General features: G+C 38.8%; 1 protein-coding gene across 7 annotated transcripts in view; it reads left to right on the forward strand.

Annotated features, from left to right (window-relative positions):
• The window catches only part of TNIP1 (TNFAIP3 interacting protein 1), a 42680-nt gene that overhangs the window by 4020 nt on the left and 17855 nt on the right, over positions 1 to 20805 (forward strand). For 4 of the 7 annotated variants that reach the window (XM_087924268.1, XM_087924271.1, XM_087924266.1 and 1 more), the window contains exons 2-5: positions 1797 to 1973; positions 3801 to 3923; positions 12318 to 12406; positions 13021 to 13092. In XM_087924268.1, coding sequence (XP_087780394.1) covers positions 1835 to 1973; positions 3801 to 3923; positions 12318 to 12406; positions 13021 to 13092 — 423 coding nt within the window. In that variant the 5' untranslated portion in view covers positions 1797 to 1834. The remainder of the gene's footprint in view (positions 1 to 1796; positions 1974 to 3800; positions 3924 to 12317; positions 12407 to 13020; positions 13093 to 20805) is intronic. The other 3 variants (XM_087924267.1, XM_087924269.1, XM_087924272.1) reach the window with 1 other exon arrangement.

Consider the following 20805-nt stretch of genomic DNA (forward strand, 5'->3'; position numbering starts at 1 on the left):
TCCAAAATTATACAAGAGAACTAATGACAACAGAAACTACCCAAATGACCCCGATCAGAAGTTTACATGTCCCAGTTCTTAATATGGTGTATTGCTCCCTTTAACATCAATGACAACTTGAAGTCTTTTGTGGTATGTGTGGATCATGAGGTTCTTTATCTTCTCAGATTTTGGTAAAGCTGCCCATTCTTCCTGGCAAAAATCCTCCAGTTCCTGTAAATTCTTGGGCTGTCTTGCATGAACTGCCCGTTTGAAATCTCCCCAGAGTGGCTCAATGATATTGAGGTCAGGAAACTGAGATGGCCACTCCAGAACTTTCACTTTAGTCTGCTGTAGCCAATGATAGGTCGACTTGGCCTTGTGTTTAGGATCATTGTCATGTTGGAATGTCCAAGTATGTCCCGTGCACAGCTTCCGGCTGTTGAATGCAAATTTTCCTCCAGTATCTTTTGATAACATACTGCATTCATCTTGCCATCAATTCTGACCAAATTTCCTGTGCCTATGTAGCTCACACATTCCCAAAACATCAGTGATCCACCTCTGTGTTTCACAGTAAGTACTTTTTATCATAGGCCTTGTTGACTCCTCTCCAAATATAGCATTTATGGTTGTGGCCAAAAAGCTCAATTTTGGTCTCATCATTCCAAATGACTTTGTGCCAGAAGCTTGGAGGCTTGTCTCTGTGCTGTTTGACATATTGTAAGCGGGATACTTTGTGGTATTTGCGTAGTAATGGCTTTCTTCTTGCGACTCGACCATGCAGCCCATCTTTCTTCCAGTGCCTCCTTACTGTGCATCTTGAAACAGCCACACCATACGTTTTTAGAGAGTCCTGTATTTCACCTGAAATTATTTGTGGGTTTTTCTTTGCATCCCGAACAATTTTCCTGGCAGTTATGGCCGAAATTTTAGTTGGTCTGCCTGGCCGTGGTTTGGTTTCAACAGAGCTCCTCATTTTCCACTTCTTGATTAGTTTTTGAACACTGCTGATTGGTATTCTCAATCCCTGGATATCTTTTTATATCCCTTTCCTGTTTTATATAGTTCAGCTACCTTTTTCCGCAGATCCTTTGACAATTCTTTTCCTTTCCCCATGACTCAGAAGCCAGAAACATCAGTGCAGCACTGGATGAAAGATGCAAGGGTCTGTCAGGAATCCAGGAACTCATTGACCTTTTATACACACACACTAATTACAAGCAAACAGATCACAGGTGAGGATGGTTACCTTTAATAGCCATTCAAACCCCTTTGTGCCAACCTGTGTGCATGTTATCAGGCCCAAATCACCAGGGTACGTAAACTTTTGATCAGGGTCATTTGGGTAGTTTCTGTTGTCATTATGATTTAAACAGAGTAAACACAGTTGATTGATAATAAATGGCTTCAGCCATACACTAACCATGAGTAAAAGAAAAGTTTTTGTGTTATCATTCATATTCTCTGAAAAATGGCCAAGAAATCATAAATTCTGCCAGGATATGTAAACTTATGAGCACAATGCTACATACATGCATACATACATGCACACACACACACATATATGCAATGTGATGCCACAAGTTTGACACCCATGATCTAGATGGTTACGACTGACCAAGAAATTGATATCTAGAAAAAATGTAATCTAAATTCAGATTATTTGTTTCTATTAAAGGGCTAGTCTACAGGCAGGATCTCATTGGTGACTGTTGGTACACCGACTGAAACTGTCCCGTGCTCTTAAGATTTTCAACCTTCTTAGATGATTTTCTTTGGGAATGCTAACTTTTTCTTGTTGTTTTTCACATCAGGCAGAAATACCTGGAAATTCAGTAATTAATCTGCAGTCATGGAAAGCAAGGGGCCTTATCGAATCTATGACCCTGGTGGGGGGACACAGGAAGAAGCATCTGCTGCCTTTGAACGGCTAGTGGAAGAAAATGCAAAACTTAAGGAGAAGATGCAGGGGATTAAATCTCTAGGTAACGGTGAGCATGAAATGGAAGCACAATTGACTCCTTGTTATTATTGTTGATGACTTTGGAATCCCATCATATGTGTGATAGCCTATAGAAAAAACAGCTTTTTATGTAGTTCTTATCGGTAAACCCCTCAAATCTGCAACTTATAGAAGTTAAGTTGGAGTATACCCCCATGCAGTACTTGCTCATCAGTTGATATATGGGCTGCAATTTGTCACTTTTTGTAGGCAAAAGAAAATAAAAATCACCTCTGACAGTAGCAAAGTTATGAAGTGATTTTCTTCTTCACAGTGGAAGAGAAGCCTAGTCTCAAGTAGAAGTAGTATATTTATGGGATATATATGAAGGAAGACAGCTGCTTCTTCCACTAGATATTTTCCTTTTTCGTACCAATGCAAAATAACATAGTTTGCACTTAATAATGTAAATGTAAGAGTTGTATGTTACAGCCAGACATTTTAAGTATGATGTTGCATATAAATCAGGCATGATAAATTCTCTGGATTCAGGCATACATGACCTGTATGTTTAATGCTTTCATTGCCATTAAGACTTCCAAATGATATTGCTGCCTTCTTACCTTGCCTTAAAGAGCCACATGTACTTTCAGACAGCCAGTTTGATGTAGTGGTTATGAGGTAACTTAGAAACCAGGAGACTATGAATGCTAGTCCCACCTTAGTCACGAAAGCCAGCTGGGACACTTTGGGCCAGTTACTCTCTCTCAGCCCAATCTACCTCACAGGGATGTTGTTGTTGTGAAGAAAATAGGAGGAGGAAGGAGTACTGTATTATATATGTTGGCCTCCTTGAGTTACATATAAGATAATAAAGGCAGGATCAAAATCAAACAAACAAACAAATAAATAAATAATCTCATCTCAGTCTAAAGCATTAAAGTTGTGGCCCACTGGTGGCTAGCGGAACTGACAGCAGAGTCAGAGAGTGAGGGAGGAACATGGGCCAGTCCTTGAGGCTGAGGAAGGCTCGGACGAGGGCTCTTCATCAGAGGCAGAGATGGGGCTAGGGCAGTCTGGCAGTCATCAGCTGCCTTCAGACTCAGACAGCAGTGAGGTGGGGGAATAGCTGGAGCCAGTTCCCAGACTGCGCATGTGCAGAGCTGCCAAAAGAAAAGAACAATTACAAACTAAGGGTCGATGTGGGAGTAAGGCCACAGGTGGATGGTGAATGGCGCCTCCCATAGGGATTAAAAGAGGAGCAAAAGGGGAGGGGGCTTTTGCAGGAAACAATTCGTTCATTGCAGCTGTGTGAAGATCTCTCTGTGCATCTCAGAGACTCTGTGCCAAGCCCTTCCTTGTCAGCACTGCATTTGAAAATATTTACTTGGCAGCCCTTCAGGCTTGATATTGTCTTGTGTTCCTAATTACACCCTTGAAAGACTGTTTGCCAGGCCTTTGGCTGAATGTGAATGCAAGAAATTCACTTTTGTTTAATAAAAGGGGTTTTGCAGGGACAAAAAGTCTGCTTAGTGCTTTTTGGAGAAGCCTAGGTCAGAACAAAAACTGAATTATGGATGTACATGAATGAGACACTTGTGTAAAGTGAAAAAGTTATCTTTTTTCCTACATAGAGATACTTGCTTAATCAACTACTTAGTCTGTGTACAAACATTTGACTGCTCTGCTGATAAGCGAGGACCATCTCTATATAGAAAAAGATAAGCTATCAAATAATCATTAGATTGAAATGCAGTACAATGGGTCGAGCATTGTAAGCTGGTATGGTGTATATGCAGATATGATGTATTGCTAGAAAAAAGAGATTTGAGGATGGATCGGGAATTGCCGAATGATACCCTTTCTGTTTTGCCAGGAGAGTTATTAGAAGAGTCTCAGTTAGAAGCGTCCAGATTACGTCAAAAAGTGGAAGACCTTGTGAAGGACAACGAAATGCTAAGATCAGCCTCCTCTTTTGAAAAATTTGAAGAAATAGGAGGTATGAGAATATTAGAACAAATATGTGAGTGTCCCTCTGCCAAATCTATGTTCATGCATTAATGTGCAAGAGAGAGGGAATGGAATTTGAAAAAAGATTTGAAAAAAAGAAAAGTTTTGAGTGGGGACAGGAGAAATAAATCTGTGATTGTGCCTTTGCCTGTTCTGGCAGATGGATCAGGTATAGTAAAATAGGCTTCAATCTACGCTGTGACATATAAAAAGCATTCACACAACTAGGAAAGCTTACATAAAAATGAACTCAGCTCTTCTAACATTTTTTTGTTTTCACCTTTATGAATGCAGTGGAATTGAATTATAGATGTATAAACAGAGCAGTGAAACTATCCTAGGTTTTATCGAGTGGGGAGGAGGGGGGGAATCTCAAAAAGTAAGAGATGGGAAAACCCTTAGGTGGAAGGGTTAATGCCACCGGGAGCGACCAAATTGCTAAATTGCTAAATAGTTTATTTATCTTGATTTATTTAAAAGATTTCTATGGCCATCCATTTGAAAAAAAACAACAACTTTGGGTGGCACCCACTGGCAATAAAAAGCAATACATACATACATACATACATACATACATAGATAGATAGATACATACATACATACATACATACATACATACATACATACATACCCAATAACCAATAATAAACACAACCCAATAAATGCAATAAACACAAAAAGCAAACATCTGGTGTCCCCAGTTTTTCTCTTCCAATGTAGCCATCACCACTATCTTCAGGTTAGATAGACCCTCATAATTGGGGTCGGGATAGCAACTTTTCTCTGAATTACCAGACAGGGCAAGCAGAAACTACGTGAGAGAGGTGGTTTGTTGCACATCTAGCATTGAGTGTTGTTATAACCAGCACCATGAATTAGACTTGAGATCATCCTGTCACCCAATGCAGCAGTTGTGTAACATAACAGTGTTGAGATTTCCCGGTAGGCATATTGGCTGCTATATTTGAGATCAGCTGAAGTTTTCATGGGCATCCCCATGTAGAGCAAATTATAATAATCCAATTCTGGATAACTTAGAGCACCTGTGCTCAAATGTCAATAAATGGCAGGTTGCTTTACATGCATAAAGTTTCATTGCTTTGAAACTTTATAAAGAAATGCGATATGCTTAATCTTAAAAATGATGCACTTTCTCCTACTGCATTGCTGAAGCCACAATACTCTCTCTTCCTGTCTTAAGAAAAGGAATGAAGCTGACATTGTCAAGACAGGTTCTGCTGTCCAAGGTAGAAGGGAGTAGATCACTCCAATTTGGCCTTTCAGTTTTATCTGTTTTCATAAATGCGGTGTGTCTTATTTCTGCATCAGTGCAGATTTTATTTTTTTAAATACATGAACACCCACATTTACATGCTAGATAAACATACATTTAAAAAGAAAGTTAAGTGTGCGTTTTCCTTAAAAGATTTATGTCTATGAATGTACTGTGATCTGAAATCTGTATGATTCATTCTAATTATGTACTTCATTCTAATTCATATACTTAATTTGGAAAGTGCAAATTGGTCTGATATATGAATTCTACAATGTTCTTTATTCTATGCTGCTGTGCCATGTTCTGAAGAGTTCTAGTGTTTTGTTTTTTTTAAAATTTTTTATTGTTTTTTAACATACAAAACACAACGACAAAACATAAAAATATCAGCTCCCCCATATTTTTGTACACACAGTAAGTCGGTTGGTCCATCGGTTTTGTGCATTCACCTCATAGTCACAATTACAGTCACTTCACATAACACTCTTATCAATACAAATTTATAAATCCTAGTATCGCCATTAAAAAAAAAAAGAAAAATTTGACTAAACTTTTATTCGATCATGCCTTTGTGAGATAACTATATTTTAAGTACCCTATTCTAAAACAAATCTTATAATCATACCAATTCTATCCCAAATATGAAAAAAAAGAAACAAAGAAAACTATTATATAGATATAGTATCAAAAACCAATAAAAAGAAAGGGAAAATAAAGACATTATTATTCCTTATTATCTAACTTTTATATTTTAATATTTCATCATTCAACCATTGATAGAAAAGATCCCAAACTAAATAAAATTGTTTATCTTCTTGCTCTCTAATTTCAAAAGTCAATCTACTCATCTCAGCACATTCCAAAATTTTCTTTACAACTTCTTCTTGCAATGGAATTTTTCACTTTTCCAATTTTTGCAAATACAATCCTAGCAGCAGTCAATACATTTACAATCAAATATTTCAACTCTTTACTATAAGTATCTGGTAGGATTCCCAATAGAAAAACTCCGGTTTCAAGTCTATATGCTTCTTCGTCATTTTTCCAGCCACATGTGGATTTTAGTCCAATATTTTCTAGCATCCTCACAAGTCCACCACATGTGATAGTATGAACCAGGTTTCTGATGACACTTCCAGCATTTTTCGGATTTATTCTTGAACATTCTTGCTATCCTTGTCGGGGGAAAATGCCACCTGTAAAACATCTTATACAAGTTTTCTTTATAGGCTGTAGACATTGTCATTTTATAATTTTGCGACCATAATTTCTGCCATTTCTCTAAATCAATCCCATATCCAAAATTCCTCCCCCACGCAATCATAGTTTCTTTAACTTGTTCTTCCTCAAGCTTAATTTGCAATAAATAACCATACAATTTTTTAATCACCTTTTCATCAGTACCCATCAAAATCTTATCCAAGTCAGTTTGCTTATCATAAAATCCCTCTGCTTTGGAATCCTCATAGTACTTTGAATGTATTTGCAAGTATGAAAACCAATTCATCTGTATACCTTGTTCTTCCAGTTTTTGCATCGATTTAAGTTCACCCTTTTCATCTAATAAATCCCCATAGTTAACTGTTTGTTCCTTTTTATAAATTATAGGATAAGAGAACGCTTCTATCGTCGATAACCAAACTGGAATTTTCAAATAACACTGTTTTTTTATCTTCTCCCAATTCAACCACAGAGACTCCCGTATATAATGTCTCCTAAAATACCCCTGTGTTTTCGTTCCCTTGTACCATAAAAAAGCATGCCAGCCCAACAACAAATCATGACCTTCTAATGTCAACAATCTAGTTTTCCTTAATGTTATCCATTCTTTAACCCACGTCAAGAGTTCTAGTGTTGTTGAGAATTCGCCTGAGTTTCTGCAATAAACCAAATTATTTTTTGGATTGATTGATGTAGCTGTCCATCATCCAGTCAAACCTCTGGCCAGATAAGAAAGGTAGAAAACCCAGTAGAATAAATATAAATAATAGCAAGCAACAGAAACACAATAATAACACAGTAACACCCAAAGACAGTCAAACTCAAACCATGTAAACCCACGTCAGAAAAAAAACCAGAATGACTATTTTGCCCAGCGTACAAGAGCCATACGCTGGGGTTTATCCACATCTTCAAGGCTTTAAAATGTCATCAGGGTTGAGGTTAAATTAATTTGGAGTGGGAACCTGATGGGACAGAATAAGATCAGTAACAATTGAGATATCTTCTGAATCTTGACATTACCGATCGTAGTATGTACTATCCTGTAAATTAATTCTACATTGCAATATTAATTTGTATGATGAAATACTGTGATCCAGTAGGTTAACCAGAATTTTGAGTGAACTCCTATGAACAGGGAATACCATTGAGTTGTCCAATTTAATTTTCTCTTACTTGAAATGTCTAGGCTTTCATGAGCTTATTTAGGCTCTTTAATATCTTTTTACCCTTCTCGTTCTTCTCCAAAACCATTGTATGCCACTCTCTTATCGATGCTAGAGCCTTGAAATGTTAAGTGTCAACTACTTCTATATATTGTTAATCTTTAATTCTTCTTGTTTTCCAGTTGACATAATTGGCTTTCTTGATCTTCTGTTTTGCTTTTAGAAGATCCTCTTAGGTCTTTTTCAGTTTCTGCAATCAAGGTAGTGTTGATTTTTCTCAGATTACTGATATTCCTTCCAGCGAGTATTTTTACTCCAACCTAGTACTGTAGTCTGTACGTTGTATTCGGCATATAAATGGAACAAGTATGGTGATAGAAAGCAATTCAGGTTGACTCAAGATTTTGTTCGCATGGTTGCTTCCTAGTTATTGTAGAGATTTCTTATCAGGAGAAGATATTGAGGTATACTCATTGCTTTGAAGGACTGCTAAGTCTTGAATGATTAACACTATGAAAAGCTTTGGAGTAAAACAGAAATAGAGCTCCTTTTGATATTTTCTTACTGTTCCATTAAAACAGTCAATATTATTATAAAGTTTCATGTTTCCCTGTTTGTTTGTTTTCTGAAACCTGCTTGTTCCAATTGTCACTTCTCTCTCAATACAGGATTTTGTAGACCTTGATCTCTTTTGCAGAATTTCCAACAGAATCTCACTGCCATGTATTGTTAAGGCTAATTAGAACACAGTTAATAATCATTAATTGTATATAAAATGAACCTCTATCTATATGCTCTAATTAGGAGATAAAACTCCCTTTTTAAGGATTTGAATCTTTTCCAGTCTTTGCTCCATGGTGCTTTTCTCCATATTTGTTAGCAGAGGTTTGCTGTGATCTTTAATGTTTCCACACCAGCCTTCTTCAAGAGCTGTATGGGGATCCATCCCTGAGGCTTTCCAATTTCCCAGTTGTTTCATATTCCATTGCATTTCCTCCTCAAGCACCATTGTTTCCTCCTCACATTCTTCTTTCTCTAATATATTGCCATCTTAGTTGATCATTTTGTACAGATTTTCTGGGTATTTCTTCCAACTTTTTCATATTATGTTCCATCATTAATTCATTTGATGTTCCTTATGACTCTGATTTTTTTGTGATTTTCTTAAATAGATCCCTTGTTCTTCCCCTTCTATTATTTTACTGTATTGTCTATATTCTGAATTTGTATATACATCGTTATTTCTTCTCACCTGTCACTGGTAGCTTGTATTAAGTACTCTACTTTCTCTAGATCTGCTTTGCCATTTGCCTTCTTTCTTTAGTCATTGCTATGGCCTTGTGTGATAGCCAGTGCATTATTTGTCTTCTTCTGGCTTTTAATATTTATTTTTAGCGTTCTTTTTTACAAACATTTTAACTAACTCCAATGAATCCTTGAGCTTTCTGTCAACTAGGTGCAGCCTTTTGAATCTGTTTCTCATCTCAATTTTACATTCTTCTGAATGGGTTTGAAATATGTATGCCAGGGTCTTCTCTAGTGTTTTTCAGACTGGTGTATTTCTATGACTAGTAGTGGATGAATCTAATTCACAGTCAGCACTCAACATATTCTGCCATTCAGTATAGATATTTTCCATCTGTTGTTACATAAGATACATTCTGTTGATTATAATGTTGCCCATTTGTAGATGTCCGGGTTAAAAGCTGTCTTTTGTTGTTGAAAAGTAATGTATTAAGGGACATACATCCTATTTTCTGTACAGAAGTCTATTAGTCATTGTTCTGCATCGTTGCAGGTTCCTATTCTGAATCTTCCAACTGTATTACATACAGTTCCTCTTCAACTTTTACATTAAAATTACAATTTATTCTCAGAACCATCAAAAATTCACTGAAAAGGCTGGAAGAACAGGCTGAGAATTTACATTAAACACTACAATCAGTCCAGACTAATTAATATTCAAAATGTGATATCCCCCCCCGCCGCTTCTACAGCATTTTGTTTTTCTCCCTCCCCATATATGAAAATTTATGTTACTTTTTTTCATTTGGAAATTCTGAATGTCTGTGGAGATTCTCAGTCATTCAGGTCATAGTTGTCCCAAAGGTGCTTTTTCAAAAGGCAACTTAGACTTTGGGGTTTTTTTTTTTTCTTGAAGAAGTTTAGCTTCTCATCCAAGAAGTTTCTTCAATTGTAATTGAATGGAGGAGAATGGAAAGATTTTATATTCCTTGCAATCATCTGGTTATTAGCACTCATTCTGAGAGGTGTTGAGGCAACTTGGAGGTTCATCTGTGCCTTAAGGGTCACTTTAATAGTGTGGAACTTTCTTGGAACTGCTGAAAGGATTGTGTTTTAAACAGGAGATAAGTGGTATCATACCCCTCCCCTCAGTTGAGAGAGGGCTGTTCAATCCGAATGCGGGTGGCCTGTTTGACCTCTCTTTTGGAAATCCTGACACTTGGCAGAGAATTATATTACTGAGATATTACTGGTTTATGTATTGTAATATTTTTCTTTTGAGAGTGGAAGCCTCTTTTGCTACATATTGGGCTTGAGTCACTGTAATTCCTGTAGAAACCATAACTAAGTCAAAAACCAGGTTTATAAATATAAAGGTAAAGGTTTCCCCTGTCCAGACATTCCTGACACTAGGGGGCAGTGCTCATTTCTGTTTCTTAACTAAGAGAGCCAGCATTGTCTGAAGACATTTACGTGGTCCTGTGATCAGCATGACTGCTGCTGAGGTGCACGGAACACTGTTACCTTCCCACTGAAATGGTACCTATTTATCTATTCGCATTTGCATGCTTTTGAATTGCTAGGTAGGCAAGTAACAGAATACTGGGGCAAGTAACAGAATAGCAGAGTTGGAAGGGACCTTGGAAGTCTTCTAGTCCAACCCTCTGCTCAAGCAGGAGACCCTACCATTCCAGTCTCTCCTTACAAGCCTCCAGTGATGGAGCATCCACAACTTCTGAAGGCAAGCCCTTCCACTGATCAATCATTCTCATTGTTAGGAAATTTCTCCTTAGTTCTTAGGTTGCTTCTCTTCTTAATTAGTCAAGTAAGGAGAGCTCATCTTGTTGTGGAGCACTCACGTGTCAAACCCAGGAATGGACAGGGAAAAGTCAGCTGATGACAACCAATTGGAGGAACAAAGTTGAAAGCTGGAAGGAATAGAGTTCAGAATGGAGGTGAGAGCAGCCTTCTGAATCTAAGAGAAACCTCCTGGGAGGTGACCTGAAGATAGGAGCTGGAGCCTGAACAGAATATGAAGCCACTCTTTAAGGTTGTAAGGGAAAGTTGAAGAGGGAGATCTGGCCAAAGGACATTTCTAGCAATATTTGAAACCTTTATCCAAGGAGCTAACTGTAGCAGGAGGAAGTGGAGCTAGTGGAAAATTGCTGTGCGTAAATTATCCTTAGTTGTGAGAGACTGACTAAAGGTTAGGAAAATCTCATCTGAGGAAACCACAGTTGAAAGATCAAGTGGTTGGGAAAGGTTCCATATGCATTAGGAAACATAACTAAATGTATGAATTGAAATAATCTCTAGCTTCTGGTAGAAAATCAAATCCTTATGTAAGCCCTCATCCCATAGGAAATATCTTCCTTTTGTTCAATATGTGAACTGTTCATATGATGATGTCAGTACTATGTATGTGCCTTATATAAAATAAAAACAGTTTTTATTTTATATAAGGTACACTGTGGGTTTTTTTTTTTGCTTACAATAGTTAAACACTTTACAGTTGAGGGAGTGGTCCCTAATGATTTAACTTTGTTAAACATTGTATCAGAGAATGCTATAAACCCAAGCCTATATTTTCTTTAAAAAACAAAACCAGTCGAGCGTCCACATTGTTTTGTCATGGGATTAAAGGAAACATATCTTACATGGTTGAGCACTTTTAATAACTGTTGGAGATGTAATTTACAATTTTCTGCCTTGAGCATCAAAATAACTGAAACTAGACCTCTAGGAAGACCATAGTGAGATAGAGATTTGATGGAAGTATTGCTTAAAGGCTAAAATGCATGAGTAAAATGATAGAGCCAAAGAGAAGGCTTGCAGGGAGGCCTCTGTTAATCTTAGAAAATGTAATAATTAGTGTACAATTTATTTCAATAGAGCGTACATACTTGTATTTTAAGTAACTTTTAAAATACGTAAAAGGGTTTTAAACCATGATAATTATCTCCTTTTGAAAGATAAATTAAGAACAAATGGAAAAGCCGAGGAATAATTTTGATCTTTCAATATTACAGTGTGCTAAGCTCAGGAGGAAAGGAGGGAAATTCCAGCTGACTTTGATCAAATGTCATTTATATACATTAGCATGGCACACAAGTGTTGCCCTAGAGACCAGCCACTTACACCATATGGGAAGATAATTTGACATGTGGATTTTTGTTAGTCCTTAGGGCTTATTAGAACCTCTTAAAAAGAAGGTGAAGAGGACTTTAGACTTGTTGGCATATCTGACTGGGGTTTTCTTAAACAAGGAATTGGTTGTGCAAATAATGGTTGTTTGCTGTGATACCTCAGAATCTATTTCCTGCAACTGCAGGGCATGGCTTTTTCATTCTGTCCAAATATCTATTTAATCTCCTTCTTCTCCCACCCACCGCCCTCTTTATTTTTCTTCTCATTTGTGCTTATTTCTGCCCACAGAATCAGGACTCTGACGCTCACTAATTCACTCTTTTTATAGGTGGGATTCCAGAACTTTGCCCGTCCTCCAATCTTCCAGTTGAGGGTGAGAAGAGCCTAGAAAAAGCAGCGCAGAAGCCATCTCCCAGTGTAAGAAATCAGTCTTGATATTTTTATAGCTATAACCACAAATGAACTAAATGGTTAGGTGTACATATCAGTAGTAGTTGATGCCCCAATTTATTTGGGGATGCAGTGAGTTGGTCTGTTAGAATGCAGTGAAGATATAGCAGTTAATAGTAACTTCAGTGTCCATAGCTAGCAGGATTGGGGCAATTTATTTATTTCGCTTTGAATTAGATGCCACACAACTTCTGTTATTCTGATTTGAAATTGACTCTAAGTGGCCAGAGCAGTGCTAAAGGACCTTTAGCAAAGTCATGAGGCTTACAGAAATATATATATAAAACTACCTACCCCAAAATCTCAGTCTTCCAGAGTTGTTGATAGTTATTTGAAAAAGCACAGGGTGGGGAGATCGGGTAGCTAAGCCTTTCCTATATCCTGGTACAGTGTGTGACTACCTGACTGGACCCCTTTAAGAGAAACTCTCTGGTTAACAGGTAAAGGTATACTACAATATTTTGTTGTAGATTGCTGTTTTTGTTGTCTGTTTGAAGGCTATCTAACCATAGGTTAGCATAATGAAAAGCAAAATGAAGCATTTAAATGTGTTTTCTTCCCCCCACCCTCTCTCTTTTAAGGGATCTTCATCAGAATTTGAAATTGTTGACAATGAAGATAAGAGGTCCTCCCAAGAGAGCAGTAGGAAATCTGTAAGTAGTGAAACATTTCTCAGAACTTCCTTGTGCAATGTTAGAAATGAAAATAGGGACAGGTTTTTATGGAGCAATTAACAGAAAACAGGCTAACTTTGACATCTACCTGGACTTGACTGATTGATTACTTTTTTAAAAAAAATTATAACCTAATACTTAAGTGTATTGCACCATGTAGCATCTTGTAGAAAAAGGTTGTGCTCATTCTTAATGAGCTTAATAGTCTTAACATTTAACAGTGTCAGGCATCCTGTCTAGAGACAATAGGTGCATATGTGCATAAGTGTATGTGTGTGAAAAAGAGAAAGTGTTCCTCTGTAACCTGTTAAGATTCAAAATACTGCCCAGGTGCTTTTTGATCATTGGAGGAAAAGATATCTATATTCCCATTCTTTTTTTTCTCTTCATGGTGGACAAAGGGTGATAACAAGGAAGGAGATTCTTCTGTTTAAGGGAGAAGGAGAGTGATCTTACAAATTGTAGAAGTGGGAGATATAGTCCATTTATACATTCTGTGCTCGGTTGCTCTACTCATTGCTGCTTTAGTTTGTGTGATTGCCTGTATGCTCTGTCTCCAAGGAGCTGGCTTTTTCTGTCTAGAACCATCAGCTGCTCATAACTGCAATTGATATTTTCTTGCCCCCCAAAAGCCCACATCTATACAAATCATGCATAAAGAGCCCTGGTGAATCAGTGGTTGAAATGCAGTATTGCAGACAAACTTGGCCCACAGTTTGGAGTTCACTCCTGACTGGGTCTAGATTGACTCAGCCTTCCATCCTTCCAAAGTCAATAAAATGAGGACCCAGATTGGTGGGAGGCAACATTCTGGCTCTGTAAACCACCCAGTGGGTGTTGTAAAACATTATGAATTGCTATATAAGTCATAAGTGCTATTGCTATTGTTGTGTGCCAAAGCATTTCTTCACTTGGCCCTTTCCCAGAACAGATGTACAGAAACTGTTTAGAACATAGTGTAAGAAAAATAATCTAAAGGTGATATCGTCAAGAGGGTTTTTTCTCTCCTTTCTTACTTAAATATGCAAAGCTGCTAGCAGGTCAGCTATTTCCTTGTCTTCGGTACCAATATATAGTTACAAGCTTAGGCAATCAGCTAGCAGAATGGCAGGCAATATCACAGGCATAGAGCATAAAGCTTCTCTTGAAAAAAGGTGGTGCAAGAACCAGTGTTGCTTGAATCAGCTTATGTCAACAATAAGCAGATCATGCTCATTATGCGCTGGAAAAACTGCCAAAAAATTATTGACTTGAAAGTGCAGGAAGACCAGACCAAGAATTTAAACTCTGGAGCCATCAGTATAGGGCTTTATTTCTGCATTCTCCATAAGCTTCCACTATATCTATAATGCTTGTTTTCCTGACTGAGGAGCTGAGTCTCTGGAGAGTTGAGAGTCTCTGTCATACCTGGGATGAAGTCTGACAGCATGATGTGCCTCCTTCTCTTCCCAACACTATGGGAGGAAAGCTTCTGCTTCAACACTCAAAACTGAACAATGCCTGCAGATCCTGTTGTAACTCCATAAACACAAATCAATTAACCAGTTCCTTGCTCCAGTATCAGAACTCAAGTTGCAGCCCAACCGGACCAGTGAGCTCAGATAATACAGTTTCTGTATCAATTCCAGACCAATGGAATCGGTTCACAAGTTCACGGTTGTTTTTGCTTCTGCTGCCATGGCAGAAATATCAGCAACCACTTTCCCTGACTGTGAAAAATCCTGGCATATTTACTTACTTCCTTTCTCAATGTGAATTGCACACAGAGTGATAGATCTGCGGGGTTGGAATTGGTCTCAAAGACCCTCCAGTTCAGGGGTGTCAAACTCAAGGCCCGGGGGCCAGAACCGGCCCACGGTGTGCTTAGATATGGCCCACAGGGCTGCCCTGGAAACAGTGAAGGACCGGCCCGTGGTGCCTCTGCCAGTGAAAAAGGAGCTGTTTTCAGCTGCAACAGCCTCCTGCAGCCCTCTGTCAGGAAAAACAGAGCTCGGGGGGGCATGCGCTGCCTGCCCGGGCTCTGTTTTTGGCTGTGATGGCCTCCTGTGACCCTCTGCCAGCAAAAATGGAACTCAAGGAAGCCGTACCCCTCCTGCCCCCCGATGTCAAACAAAACCTTCAAGTGGCCCTCAATGAAAGCGAGTTTGACACCCCAGCTCCAGTTCATCCCTCTGCAGTCCACAAGGAAGCCAGTTAATCCAGTCTTGAAAAGTGACTGGTCTAGCTCTTCTTAAAAACCTCCAGAGATGAGAACCCACAGCTTCCATAGTAGACTATTCCACTGCTATACAAATCTTGTCCTTAAGAAGTTTCCCCTCCCGCTCTATGTTAAAATAAGAATTAGATACCTGCAATCTATATGCATTTTCTCATCCTAATTTCCATATGGTCGTGTCCGCCCCCCCTTTTTTTTTTTTTTGCACACATCTATTTCTAAGAGTGGGTTTTCCTTTGGGCTGATTTCAAGTCAGATTTGTATTTGGTCTAATGAACTGCCTTATGCCTGAAGCATCAGCTTTGCACTTATGGGAGGAAATGGCTTTTTGCAAGCCAAGCACTCAAGACCTGTAGAGCTGAGACTCTGGCCGGTCAACTCTTCTGACCAAGGCTCATCACAGAGTGCATTGAATCTCCCCTTCTCGCCACCTGCAAAGACAGCAACTTTTCTGTAGCTGGGAGTTGAAGTCCACAAGTCTTAAAGTTGCCAAGTTTGGGGACCCCTGGCCTAGTCTCATGTTTTGAAAGGAAGAAGTACAGACTCTGCCCCCGTCTCCGGTTTTATGGCTACTGTCAATTGGTTTCCTAGAGCTCTGTTTCCTGAAAAACAGAAGTACCCGGGGTCAGGGACAAAATTAGTTTGCTTGAAAGAGTTGATTGATGAGAACTCTCAGGAAAGTTGTATCTTCCCCTCCATTTCCACCGGTGGTTTCTCTTTGTTGAGAACAAAAAATGGGGACTTCTGAATTCTGTAACTATTAGGGATTGCTATCTATTTCTTCCTACTTTTACACTCTTTGGACAACCCCAGAAAACATAGTTTTTTTATTATATTGGGTCTTGGAGAGTATATAACTGGATTTGTGTGAAAGAGTATAAATATCTAAATATTTTTGCTGCTTGTTGCAGGAAGTATATATATATATATATATATATATATATATATATATATATATATATATAGAGAGAGAGAGAGAGAGAGAGAGAGAGAGAGAGAGAGAGAGATCTTTGGTTGTTCGGGTTTTCTCCCGCGTAAGATTCAAAGTATCTAGGCAACGTTTCGATGAAGTCTCATTCATCATCTTCAGGCTTCTTTCTTCAGCTCTGTGCTTCTCAGAGTGATGTGAGATTGCAGCTGCTTCTTCCTTTTAACTGCTAGTGGGGGTGTGACTTGATTGGGACCTTTTTCTCAGACTTAGGAAGAAGGCAATGGCAAATTATTTATAAAAATCTTCCCCAGAAAACTGCAGGGAATTGTCCAGGCAGTAGAATGTGGATGCTATTTTGGTGAAAGCTGCCCCTTTTTCTAAGATAGCTCAGTTGATTCCATCTAATGGCTTCCCCCTTATTCAACAAGTTTTCTGGTACCATGATTTGTCCAAGCATTTCATTGCTGGCAGAAATATGTGGTTCATAATTTGTTTTTGGAAAGCTGGATTTTAGCTTAGACATAAATCTCCCTTAGCTCTGTCCATCATCTTCAATCAGACAGAGAAATTGAGAAAATAAACGTCATGCAATTGATGCAAGTTTATAGCAAATATGAGTGCCTCCTTAATTCAATTAAATATTTTTCCAGGAATTGCCCTGCTGTTTTGCAAGGCCAGGAAAACTTATAGCTTCTTGAGAGGTACAGCATAAAACAAAATGTTAAAAAGTTATGATATTTATGTAGTTATTTACCAAACACATCTAAATTATATTAAAGTAACCAAAATACCTTTACAATCCCCAAGTTATGTCACCACTTTGGAGCACCCCTAATGTTTGGAAATTGAAAGTGGAAAAAATTTGACAGGCCTTAAATTGCTTACCAACACTTACAACTTTTCAACTTGAGATCTGAAGCATGGCACCATCCATACCACAGTGCCCTGATTTGTAAATGGCAAAATAGCAATGTGCTGAAATAGGATATGATAAAGCTAGAAGACAAAAGCAATCTGTGTGGTTTTAATGGTTGTTGCAGTGAATGAAAGTCAGGGCCATCGCTTTGGATAGCCAATTTTCTACCAGTAATATTTTTAGGCTGGGATAGAAGATTAGTGTCTTAAATAATAATTTGGAAATGTCCCACGTGTTTCTTCCAAAGCAACATATGATGGCATATCATGCTCATAATCCTCAGCATGATTATAATCTCCTCCTGTGCTTGGGAAGGCACAGGGCTCCTCTGAAACAATTGGGCTGTGGATTTTTGGAGGAGAAAGCCACCCAGCAGAGCCCTCTGATGGTTCTCAGTCCTGTATGTAAACAGAACAATTTTTCTTCCTTCAAGGAGCCATTAGGATACAAGCAAACACCGCACCCCCCAAATCCTAACAAACCGTCTGATGTTTACATTCTAAAATATGAGAGGATTCCTTGGGTATAATTGATCGTAACTCTTTCTTAATAGTTACTAGTTCTTTATCTGCTAGAGGTCTCATGTTTTGCTCTCAGCGGTGAGTCCCATTTACTTGGTATTGCTTGTGAATTTTTCAGGGCTCTTAAGCAGAGGAAGGGGGAACTCCTGGCCTGTTTTTTTTTTTTTTTTTAATAAGCTGACACAGAGCAAGCCTCTTCATGCATTGCTACTGGGCCAGCATGGGCGAGGCTAGTCAAGCAGAAGGCTTAAAGAAGTAACTATATTAATATAAAAATAAAACGTAGCCACTTTTTCAAAATCTGGAGTGGTGTGGAACTGGCAAGAAATCAACTTTGGTGTTACTAAGTGGGGTAAAGAGCTATTGTAGGCCTGTCAGATATAATCAGGAGATTGCATTTCCAAACTTGCTGAAGTTTTCTTTGTTGGCTGGGGTAGAAATGGACAAAGGAACTTTTCTCAGATACTTCTTAAGCAAACTGGCCCTTAGCTGGACATTTGATAATGACTGCACAACTCCAGATATGACCGCAGCCCACCGGTTGGCAACTGCTGTTCTAGTCCACACACATACCCCCGCCCAAGCTAAAAACCCCTATACTATTCCAGACAAATGGCTGTCCAATCTCTTCTTAAAAGCCTCCAGTGATGGAGCACCCACCACTTCTGAAGGCAAGCCATTCCACTGGTTAATTGTTCTCACTGCTAGGAAATTTCTCCTTAGTTCTAGGTTGCTTCCATCTTTGATTAGTTTTCATCCATTGCTTCTTGTCTTGCCTTCTGGTGCTTTGGAAAAATAGGTTCACCCTCTCTTCTTTGTGGTAGCCCCTCAAATAATGGAACACTGCTATAATATCACCCGTAGTCCTTCTTTTCACTAGACTAGATGTACCCAATTCCTGTATAACAACATATCAGTCTGAGGCATCTAGAGTTGAACTTTAAATCAGCACAAATAATACTGGCATATATGTTGCTGACTTACACCTCCCTTCTCTAGCCACTCTTTTTGATGTTACTAGATGACAATGTTGATAGCTTGTTTTAGCTGGAGGATGTCATTGGCAACGTTGGGATAATGGGGAAAGCTTACTTTAATATCAGTAGAGCTAAAAAGGATTCGATCCTCTTCCACTCATGTACTGGGGATGAGCTAAAGATCCCAAAGGTCTCCTTTTAGAAAATGAAATTGCTAGAGCATGTTTATATCCACAATTAAACGTAAAGCAGAGAAAGACCTTGGATTTTAGCATGGTATTTTTGGAATCTCACAGGCTAAAACCATAAAAAGCATCTGTAATAAAATACTTATCAAGTGCTTGGCAATGACATAAAAATGGTAAAGACCTCTATTTCCATAGCAACAGAGTGTCTAAATACTCTTTTCATTGTTGTATAATGTAGCTATGATATCTGGGGGGAAAAGATCCATGGGGCCTACATTTACAAATATACAGTTACACCTGTAATTTCCCTCGCCGCACCCTGAAAATCCCACCCATAAATTAAATTGTTTGTTTTTTATATATAATGGTTGGTTGTTTGCTATATTGGCAGATTACAGAAGTGTTAGTCTGCCACATCTTCAGGGCATGAGTTTGGGGAAAACTGCCTGGAGAGAAGTAGATAAAAATCTAATGAGAATCTGCCTTGAGTATAGTTATGTTCCTTCAAAGTCCCTTATATTGTGACTTACAAGGCAATAAAGACCTTAGTCTGAAGATAGATTATGGTTCCTTCTTGAGGTCTTTTCCTCATGAATCATCTGCCAGACAAATGGGCAAAGTCTCTTGCAAGACTGGATTTTTTTTCCCTCCCTGAACCAAGTTCATTGGGGCAGCCTCTGGAGGGGAGGAGATCGTGAGTCAGCTATAGGTGCTGAACAAAAGTTTGCATTTCCCTGCTTTTCACTTTCAAAGATTCCTTTCGCATGGGCTGCTTGTGAGGCGGCAATACAAGTTGGCTGTGCTTGCTGCTGAACAAAGGGGTCAGTCCTAGGCGCTCAAAACTCTGAAGAGTGAACTGTAGTTTCAATAGCAAAAGCTTGGCAGGCTTCTTGAGATGAAGGAGGTACATTTAGGAGGGTCTGTCTGTCAAATATGTCTGAGGAACAGACTGCTTGCAGTCATTGAAATGAAAATTGCTAATGCAACTGCAAAATGAGATTCTGGAACTGGAAAGCTGAAGGTAGGAAAAAGGCACCTTTAATATGGGAGAGAAGCAACGATGGCCCAGATGTGTAAGGATCATGAAAGTAGTAATGAAGTAGGATTGTGGATGTATTTCAAAGCCGTGGTGACTGCTTTTAAATCCCTAATGATTTTTGCCCATTTCAGCAGGATGGGCATGCTCCAGTCCCATCGGCGAAGCAGTGTCACTTGGGGGCAAGTGAACCTTCTCTCTCATGCTACCTGATTTAATGGAAGAGCCCCCCCTCCCACATGGCAGCCCCAATCCCTTCAGATTTCCAGGAAGGCTGGAAAGATCCAGATCTTCTCTAGGATCTGGGACATTAAGGATTTTTTTTTTTTTAAAAAATGGTTTTGTATGTTTTGCTTCATGCTTTTACCTCTGTTGGAAAATGGTAGCCTCTACTGAAAATCTTGCTCCAAATCTTCCATATCCTTCATTTGGATGGGGAAAGTCTGAAGGAGGCATCTATATCTCCTCAAATAGAGGTGGACATTTGTTAGAACGGGATTGCTCTCCCACTTTGGTTATGCAGCGGCTTTTGGTTCCATTCAAATGCAATTAGAATTGTGCCTTTCCTCTCCCTCTTCAGCATGGGAACTTGGGGGCTGAGGAATAGGGAGTTACAAGTAAGGGCTAAACAATTGTCTCTTCTCCCACTTCTAGCTTTCTGTGAGCCTGCTGAATTCCTTTGATCAGGTCTGAGATTGCAGGGAATCTTATCTGGAAATGTAATTCAGAGGAGAGGTCATTGTAGGCTGTTTTATTGTTAGTCTCCCTGTGGCTCTTTATGAAATTTGCTGAGGCAAAGAGTAGCATTCCAGCAGTGTGCAGTCAGAATTAAGCTTTCTAGGAGTACATAGCATGTTTAATTTCTAGAATAAGTATTCTGTGATTCACATCACAAAACGGTCTGCCCA

This window comes from Pseudonaja textilis, chromosome 2 (genome assembly GCF_049901715.1).
Source record: "Pseudonaja textilis isolate UNSWEBS1 chromosome 2, rPseTex1.2, whole genome shotgun sequence".
Taxonomy (NCBI): domain Eukaryota; kingdom Metazoa; phylum Chordata; class Lepidosauria; order Squamata; family Elapidae; genus Pseudonaja; species Pseudonaja textilis.